This window comes from Danio aesculapii, chromosome 12 (genome assembly GCF_903798145.1).
Source record: "Danio aesculapii chromosome 12, fDanAes4.1, whole genome shotgun sequence".
Lineage (NCBI taxonomy): Eukaryota > Metazoa > Chordata > Actinopteri > Cypriniformes > Danionidae > Danio > Danio aesculapii.
Window position 1 is genome coordinate 26,760,006 of NC_079446.1, and position 10,265 is coordinate 26,770,270.

General features: G+C 34.6%; 1 protein-coding gene across 1 annotated transcript; it reads right to left on the reverse strand.

Moving 5' to 3' along the window:
- Positions 1 to 316: 316 nt before the first annotated feature.
- LOC130238627 (cytochrome c oxidase subunit 7A-related protein, mitochondrial) lies at positions 317 to 7,001 on the reverse strand. The gene is made up of 3 exons (XM_056469706.1): positions 6,835 to 7,001; positions 5,363 to 5,497; positions 317 to 668 (listed from the first exon to the last, which is right to left on the reverse strand). Exons 1-3 carry the CDS (start codon positions 6,904 to 6,906, stop codon positions 528 to 530), a joined length of 348 nt encoding a protein of 115 aa, XP_056325681.1. The 5' UTR covers positions 6,907 to 7,001; the 3' UTR covers positions 317 to 527.
- Between the last annotated feature and the right edge of the window lie 3,264 nt (positions 7,002 to 10,265).

Sequence of the window (10,265 nt, forward strand, 5' to 3'; positions counted from 1 at the left end):
CAACGTCTTTAGCGCCTTTAAATAAAACATGGTTTACTTTATCTTCTGTCTTTTTTAATGCCTTACCCTCTTCCAAGTAAATATTCATGATGAGAATCAGATTTCGGTATTCGGAAATTAATACTACATAAACTGTTTTTAGCAAAAACCTTAAGTCCTTTTTTTTCTAAAAGAATCAACAGAATAAAATAAGTTCCTCACTGGGGTAAAATCAAGGATTCACTTGTATATTTGTTCTCTTTCAAGCAAAAGAAATGGTCAACAAAAATACCACCTGTAAAGAATGCATCAAGAAGAACTCTGTGTAGGGCTGGAATTATAAAGATTTAGAAGCATGGCTTTAATATATACAACTAACAGCAATTCACTTGTAAGAACACAAGGAAAACAGCATCATGTAATAGAAGCTTTGTTGAGTGTCTGTTGATGGTGATTAATGGTGGGAGGCATACTGATATATTTCATGATAAACACAGCTGATCAAAACTGACATTTCATCAAGTTGATGAAAAGAGGATGGATACAGTTCACTTCTTTTTGGGCTGTGCTGCTAAATAAAGAGCCACGAGACAGTAAAGTACTCCTCCGACTGTCAGTGCCATGGTGGACCTGTACAAAAGTCTGTCTGGAACACCTCGCTTTAGATGGACAGGAATATTATCTGAGGCCTGGAAGAAAACAGAAGGAAACATGATGATGCATGCTGCATCTAGTCTTCTTTCAATCACATCCAGCAGTAGATCAAAATGCATTCCCACAGTTTTCGTCAGTGGATAGCAATATTATTTTATTTCCAACATTCTTCAAAGTATCTTCTTTTATGTTCAACATAAGAAAGCGAATCATATTAGATTTGAAACGACTTTGAAAGCTATAGCTGCACTTGTTATGCACATACAGTAAGGGAGGCATTGTTATGTGGTTGTACTAAATCTCCTCAGTAGGTCAGTTGGCATTCTTGTATGAAATGCAAATGCACAGAAAAGGAAACCCAGGAAATCCCTTTAACATTTTGCTCAATAAACAGATCATTTACCCAAAAGACGATAATTTGAAGAAAGCCAAAAACCTATAACCATTGACTTTCACAGTATTTGACTTCTGGAAATGGTGTTAGTAAGGCCAGCAGGGGGTGCTCAATCTGCAACCTATGTGAGTCCTAATACCCCAGTAAAGTGAAGGGGACACTATAATGTCAGTGAGTGTTGTCTTTCAGATGAAATGCTAAACCCAGGTGTGCCACACTCCTGCTTTTGAGTGAAGGTCCCGGCCGTTAGATCGCCCCCTTGGGGGCTGGTTGCAGAACAAGTCATAAAGCCCGTCTCCTCCGAGACTTGAGCCCAAATAAAAAAATTATTTACACTTGCACTAAAATGTCCCGAAAGATGGTTGTCAATTAAGGCACTGGTTGTCATGCTGATATAGGTGCAGATCTTCATTTTTGTAAACAGTATGTTTTAAGCAAGCGGCAACCTCCCGCTCTCCCTCAGGAGGCCAATACGGAAGTAACTGAAACTGCAATTCATCAAAATTCCGCTAGTCCTGGCTCCATAATAGAGCAAGTGGCAATTGAGCCCACTGTTAGAATGGCCAACTTTACAGCAGAAAAAAAGGTGTTTACAGCCTGGTACAAAGAACGATTTTGGTTCATATAGCTATTATTACCCTCCATGACAACTGTGAGGGGGGTGAATTTTTTTATAACTCATCCATTTCCTTTATATTAGGTTATATTAAGTTTGCATAATTAAGGGCGTGGCCACTTGAGTGACAGCTAGGTCTCGCTGGTCGCCGTCACTTCACCTCAGCTGAATCCGGCAGATTAGCCACTGATCTCGGCATATTCATCGTATTTTTGTTCTGTTTTATGTGGATTTACACAGTCAGCTGCCTTTTGGACTTATTTCTTACAATTATCAGATGATATGGGATGCTGTGTGCATTTAATTGTGCTCACAAACCATTCACGTGGCCTCGTTTCCCATGTGAGTAAAGTTATATACTTGTATACCATCTCTATAAATGTATTTGTTTGATTTAAGATCATTTATCATTAATATTTTTCTTTAGACCCGTAAAGCACTCCAGAATGTGACAGAATGATTAGCTGTAGGCTCTAGAACAGTCATCTGAAGCGTCATCATACAGTGTTGTGCTGGAGTTCATCAATAGTCTTGCATTTACTAACACACACAGACATCTGAAGTGTTTGGAAGTATTTCGCGTTTACCTCCTGTAGAAAAACATCATAAGAACAATGTTTAGTGGCTCAATGTATTACAACAGTGTTTTTGAAAGTCTAATCACTTTACTGATATAGTGTACAGCCAAGCACATGTGGTCAGAACACAAACGAGTCGCAGGTAATAAAGTATCAAGCGTTTCTCCCAAAGTAAAGTCTGTCTGCCAGGTCTAAGCAAGCTCCGCCCACTCTCCGCCTCTTTGCCCTTGTTTGGTATCCCGCCGTGGGTGCGATGACGCGCGAACAAAATGGCGACGGTTGGCCGCGCCTACTTGTGGCTTCTTTTGCGCTCTTCAGAAACCTATGGGTGACGTCACGGATACTCCGTCCATATATTTTACAGTCTATGGTTTTAAGCCAGTAATTTAACGCTATAAAAACGGGGGTGTCATCGTGCTTGACAGTTTCTCAAAGCAGACTGTCGGAGCTTCAGCAGGAGATTGAAGGGCTATTATTTGATTTCTGTGTTATTTTACCCTGATAAAAGGAGTTGTTCAGCAGTAAACTATACTTTCTGACATACAGGATCTGGTAGAACACTGTTTATTCGGTGAGGTCAGGGCTTTGTCGGGTTTATCTTTATGGGTCTGAAATATTAGTTTTGGCATGTGGTTGAGCTACTGAATTTGCTGTTATAAAATATTAATGTTCTAGAAACTGAATCATGTATAACAAATAGAGCTGTAAATGATATTTTATATATATATATATATATATATATATATATATATATATACACACACATACATACATACATACATACATACATACATATACACATACATATATACATACACACACACACATATATATAATTTAAGATATTAAGGCATCAAATACCATCAAATAAACCACATGAAAACAGAGACAAAGAAATGATAAATAAGATACAAGCAATGTTGCAGCAGCTCATAGACATCAGTTGATGTATTAATACTGCAAAGTTTATTGTACAAATTGATAAAAATGTATGTGTTGTTGATTTGTTCTTGTTCATATTTTACAAGTGTTATTTCTACCCCTGTGAAGATAACAAATACCAACAACCCTGTTATAAGAGAAATATTTTTTGTGCTCATAGCTTAGTCTAACATGTATTGTTTTTATTAAATTATAACAGCTCACGTGACAAAGTTTTTAAATCTTATATTATTACGTGTTTTTAACAGCAAGTGCTTATAATTATATTAGCGAGCCTTTGTTATAGTGCAGATATAGGCGGTCAAATGAGATTTGATGGTTGATTTGATGTACAAGCGTTTGGTTGGAAGCTTGATTCCGTGGCTCCGCCTCTAGTTCCTTCAGGTAGTCCCTTCTATGCATGCCCAGGCTCCAATTTCAGCAGTGTTTTGCGACAGTTTGTGCCTGTCACGAGGCGTTTTGCCTTAAAAGCATTTTATGGGAAAAGGCATTGTCCATATATTTTTTTTTACAGTCATTAGTTAAACCGAGGTCCTGACTCTCTGTGGTCATTAAAAATCCTCTGGCACTTCTCGTAAAAGTAGGGGTGTAACCCTGGTGTCCTGGCCAAATTCCCTTCATCGGCCCTTACCCATTATGACCCCCCAATTATCCCTATTCACCGAATCGGCTCTTTCACTGTCTCTCCACTCCACCTATAGCTGGTGAGCGCACTGGCGCTGTTGCCCTGTGGCTGCCGTCACATCATCCATGTGGATGCTGCACACTGGTGGTGGAGTAAAGAAGACCCCCCTTATGATTGTTAAGTTCTTTGGGTGTATGTCCATACACAATAAATACGCTATATAAATAAACATTATAATATTTGCTTCTCTTACTATGGAAGTCAATGGTTACACATTTTTCAAAATATATTCTTTTGTGTTTAACAGAGGAAAGATTTGCGAGTGGTCATTAAATCTGGTATTTTCACACACTTTCAGATGTAGCTACTACATAAAGCTGTAGTTCACTGAAAAGCAACACAAACAGCTGTCATGATCACTGAACTATCTATTCATTTAATTACAATGTGATTAATCTGGAATTATGACTATAATTTTGCTCAGCTTGTTATAAACTATAGCTCTGTATAGCAAGCGCTGCTCTGAAAGCAGGTACTGAAGACTTCCTACTAGGGCTGCACAATATCTTATTTTAGCATTGATATCGCAATGCGAGTGTCCGCAATAGTTACATCACAGGATATGCAATATTGAGTTGGGATTATAGTTGATCAACAATTGAGAATATATTAGATTTGTGGAGTCATTGCAAAGTAGAACCTTAACAGAGTGAAATTTTATCATTTGCATGTGTTTTAAAGGCATTTCAAGAGAGTGTAAAGCATTCGGCACAATAACGTACAACATTTGTAATGTTAATGAAAAACTATTTTACTGAATTATTAATACAATGAAGACTATACAGTCAGAAGAAGACTATACAATCCGGAAAACCATAAAGCACTTTTCATTTTACTTTTTTTTTTTACTCTATGGTAATTATTCTCACTTGCAATTTGTTTATTCTTTTTATACATGGTTCACACCCTTATAAAATCGCCTCAATCAACACTAAATAATTATTTCCGTCCCAAATAGAGCTATTCAAGCTATTATGTGAAATTATATTCATATTGGAATATATAAATCGCAGAAAAACTAAATATAGCAATGTCAGATTTTTCCAATATCATGCAGCTTTACTTACTACTGATTACAGAACTGGCTTTACTGACAAATGCGCATGAGAGTCATCTACAATTAATTGTAAAGCCCTAATAAACAATGTTGATATTTAGGGGTGGACTATCCTTTTATTTGCATTATTTACTGTTTTACAATATACTGTATTTTTTGCGCTATACACTGTTTGCATCTGCACAACTCTGGTTTGCACTCCTTGCCATATGCCTTTAAGTTGAATTGTATTGTTATCAAAAAATATAAGTAAAAATTCAAATTTGAAAACATTTCATGCATAATAGTATTTATTGTAATTTCTTTTTAAAATTCTACTTTTTATACTAATATTATATGTTAGGCACCTGGGGTCTGAGAGTAACAAAGTTTCAATTCTCTGTATGTCCTGTACATGTGGTTAAATTGAAAACAAAGCTGACTTTGACTAAATCACTCACATAAATCAAATACACACCTGAAATATTCTCTGGAGGTCCGGAACCCTGTTTTTACCCATGTACTCCACTGTGGCACTCGACTCTGATACCAGCTTAGTTGGGGTACCGAAGATCATAGCGGGGGATTCAGAGGGTACATTTGCCCTTAAGCCCTAAAGAGAGTTTAAAGAGTTTAAGTTTATACGCATCTCTTTCAGTATTTTTACACAATATATTCATTCAAAGCAACATTGAGTTCAAAATGTGTAAACAAAAGTGTGAAATAACCAGAGTGAATTAAAGGAAAACATGTCAATATTTCTAGAGATAGACTAAACAAGAATGTACAACAACAGTGAAAAGGTCAAGTTGCACTGAATCTGGTTAAACACACACACACACAACAAGGTTATCTATGAAGGTACACACTAGTCATCAATTTAAAACACTCTGGTGCAAAATAATTTTACCTACTCGTCTGTCGCTTTATTGTTATGTCAATTATTTGAATAATCAAATCTAGTTTAAAGGCAATCGGAAATAAGATTAATGTTGATTTAAAGCATGAGACCAATGCTACTGGAAAAACTGAGGTAAAGTTGGATTTATATTTACAAATTCGTTCAGTGGCAACTTGTGACACGGTCCCTATATTGTTTACCAGGCTACTTTGAATTTTCAGTCCTGAATCGTATGTAAAAGTCAACATTAGGACCATTTAATTGACTGTGAACAATGTTGTACTTTGACATCATTGGCTGCTAATATGATTGCCCTATTTAGAATTAGCAACGAATGCTTTTCTGAAAGTATATTATTAAGGAGAAAGTCTGAATGTGAGAACATAAAATCAATTTTGCCTAAATACTGGAAAAAACTTCGTTCAACTAACTAATCGATATTTACATAGTCTAATAGAAGTATATAACCAGGAGGTCACCTTACCTGGATCCCTTTGTCCTCAAATATATTGGAAGGCAGACATACAATTTTCAGACTTCTACTTGATAATATATATTGAAACTACATTTTTTTTATTCGTGATTAACTAAGTTTTAACATTTTAATCTTTAATAATATTAATTTGTCGTGGGTAGTCTAACTGAGTCCCCGCTCCTTTGATGGTAACCACATTAATTCTTCACCTGTTTTGTTAAAAATCAGTAATGAGACAGTGCAAATAACTACTAATATGTTGATATTTACTGTTTAAACCATTTACGAACAATCAAGCAAAACCATTATTCAATATAAAGTTATAGCTATATAGCTTGTAGCTAGCTAGCAAGCTATGGGATGAATTTTGGTTAACAGTCACCTCTCAAGTCGCTTTTATATATTACCAATCACTAGCTTTAGTTTTTACAATAATTTAGGCTATCATATTACTAGATGAGAGCATTTAACGTGTCTTGACACGTTTAAAACACACCAACGGTCACATGGAGCAGACAGCGGAGAATCAAGGTCACTGACTAAACCTTTCAGAAACGGAATCACGCGCACGTACCTGAGGGCTGTAGGCGGTGGATGGCGCGGCTCCCGTCAGTCTTTGTGTAAAACCACTAAATTTGTAATACATTTCGATTTTTAGGTGGTAACCGACGAAAACGAGGTGACAGTGACCGTCGGACAGACGCAACTCCACCGGCTTTTCCTTGTGCAAGAACTTGTCGCGTTGATATGACGTCACTAAGGCTAAACCTATTATGTAGCTCCAACATCTAAAAGCCAAGTCACACTTCTAAAGGCTGGCATTTTGGTGGATTTAGTTAATACGTTTTTGTCTAAGAAGCGTCTTCAGTGTTAAGGTGCGTATATTTGTAAAAAAAATAGCCGTTATAACTTTTTTCATGACTGATTTGGATTTATTAATACACATATTGCTACAGTTGGTAATACACTTCCTATCAAACTTGCTTATTTTCACAAGCAAGCTTTAGAAGCAGGTAAGCCACAATTATTCCCCTCATAAATCTATAATATGGAATTATGAGTGGACAGAGGAATAAGTAAAGTAAAATGGACGGTAACATTGACTCTTACTTTGAGTTTTCTGCAGTTTAAGAAAGGGATATTTCACCCAGAGTATATGATTGGGTTATAAAATCTATTTCTCTATAACTATTACATTTGACTAGAACCCATTGGAAGTGTGCAAATTACTGATATGAAATTTAATAATTGGTACATTAGAAGAAATTTTGTTAATAAGTTTAGCTTCTATCCTAAAGCATTTTATAAGTTTTTAGTACCTAATCAGATTAACTTTATGTTAAAATCCTTCATAATTATTTCCCTTGTAATTCTTTACTCTCTAAATTTAATATAAATTCTTCACCATGCATATTCTGTAATTCTAATCTGGAAATAATAGCACATTATTTTTAGAATGCAGTTGTCTAGAAAAACTTTGGACAAATATCTTGGCTTGTTTTCTCAAAAAAAGTTTTTGATTTTTAGACAATTAATTTTCTTGTTTTTGATTTGGGAGTGAGATTGTAAGGAAATGGACAATGTGTTGAATTTTTTAACTCTTTGTGGCCTTTTCATCTTTACAAATGTAGAGTTATTGAGTGTTTGCCTAATTTTAGAACATTTTGCATTGACTTGAAACTTTATTATGAGTCTGTCTGCCTATCATTAAATAAGGAAGCTGCCAAAACAACAGTACTGCTGAAAAAAAATCATTATAAGTATTACTTTTAAATAATCAGGTCCCCTCTTAATACGCCAATGTAACAGTCTTAATAATTTACTTATGGTTTGAGATATTTATGTTTTATTTCTTTAGATTTTTTTTATTTTGTTTTCTTTAAATATTTATTTTTCTTTCATGTATTTATTTATTTATTTTTGTAACATTTGTGTAACTAGCTGTACAATGAATATGTATCATTTGTATTCAGGTCACACAATATTAGTACAAATTAATGTTTTATGTATCTTCTCCTGTTACTAATGTTAATAATAAATAAATATTGCTGCAGTTATTACATCTTATGGTTTTGGACCGTTACTTATAACTTAGAAAACATCAAAGGTCCTCTTTTTTGCGAGCTTTGAACTAATAATTTTTTGCATACCCTAATAAAATATAGTTGTAAATAATATATATATATTTATATATAAGAAATGATAACATATTCTTAAATATTAGGCCTGTCACAATATCTGTTTTTTGTTGTACGATATATTGCACCAAAATATATTGCGATAAACGCTATTATTGTCATTTTAAGATCATAATGCCTGAATATATATATATATATATATATATATATATATATATATATATATATATATATATATATATATATATATATATATATGATCACAATGCATGCGCACTCTTCCAAACAACACACAATATTTAATTTTTCAGAATATTTAATTTAATTATAATGATTTTTACAATTTATTAATAAGGTATTGGAATCAGAATGTGAAAACGCAAATCCTAAATAAATAATACAGGGCTCAGCACATAAGTACACCCCTCGCAAATCTCTAATTTAAATTAATATTTTCTCTAGGAAGCTTTACAATATTATATTTGTGCATATACATTAGTTTAATCAATACTAAAGCCAAATCTGGAGCTAATCTAACAAAATAACTCACAATAATGGTTCAAAAATTTGTAGCCCAAACTTATATGTTAGGGTTAAATGTTAAATAAAATGTTCAAAAATAGCAAATCAAGAGAAACAAAAAATATATACAATTTTGTTGAAATGTTGTAGTTTGTATTTTTTTTCTGCAATATTTTGCATTAATTTAAATGTATTATCTTTCCATTTCTAAAGATGTTCTGTGACTAAAATATAATTTTTATAAATATATCTGTCTAATAAATCTATTTTGTTCAAATGCTCCACTATATATTACCCATATTCACTGAGAAACGGATAAAAATATTCATTTTCAAAATGGGGCGTATTCATTTATGTTGAGCACTGTATATGTTAACAAAAAGTAGAAGTAACAAGAAGTAACAGAGGCTGTGATCTGGTAGCCTACCTGATCTATTTTCAGTTGTCTGACATCCACAGGAAATAATACTAAAGTAATTTATAGTAAATACTATAGTGTTTTTTTAACCATACTGACACCTCCAATAGAGCTAGAGATGTTGCACAATCAGCTAACATGTTGCTACAATTGTTTTTTTATGTATGGGCGATATATATTGCATCACCAAAAATGAATGAGGTCATGTCCATGTGTGGTGCGATAAGTCAATAGATTGATTTTTGTGACAGGCCTATTAAGTGAAGTTTCATAAACCAAATTTCGAGAGGAGCACGTGATATGATTGAGCACGTCTGGCCACTCATCTGTAATCAGTAACAATCCAATCAGAGCGATCCTAGTTTACTATAAATGGATCATTTTCTCCCTAATGTTTTATCTTCGTTTGGAAGAATCCCCCCTTCCACCCCTTCTCTCCTCCTTTCCTCCCTTTTCAAAAAGGGGGAGCTCTCGAGACCTACCTGATCTCGGATCCCCTGATATGCTTATCGACCGGGCGGGAGCCCTGGGCTCAAAGATCTCCGAGCTCAGGGTTCTCTCCCGGGACAGCATGCCAAACCAGCTTTATACGCCAAGCATATCTAAGTGGGAACTCTTGAAATAACTACATTCTTTGACCTGAGGATAAAAAATGCTTATCCTAAGAAAGGACAGTTAAATGGCAGGTTCCCATTGTGTAACTCCATGTGACAGCATGGTCTGCTATTGTAAGAAAAGGTCAACATGTGTTCGCTGAACTCAATCTTTTCTCCTGGGCAATAATGATGGAAATGTGGAACCTTTTGTTGCCAAGACTTCAAGGTTTGCAGAAACTGAATGTGAAAAAAATCATGTAAAAAATTACACCTAGATCATTTCATCTTTATTAAGTACTGTGCATTTGCTTCGTTTGTTTCTTTCTTTCCG

Bases quoted from the DNA above. Each gene is read 5' to 3' on its own strand.
- LOC130238627 (XM_056469706.1), bottom strand. From the start codon at position 6,906: ATGTATTACAAATTTAGTGGTTTTACACAAAGACTGACGGGAGCCGCG. The intron at 5,498-6,834 runs GTACGTGCGCGT...AACTCTCTTTAG, and splicing joins CCACCGCCTACAGCCCTCAG to GGCTTAAGGGCAAATGTACC. The intron at 669-5,362 runs GTGTGTATTTGA...GTTTTCTTCCAG, and splicing joins ACCTCCAGAGAATATTTCAG to GCCTCAGATAATATTCCTGT.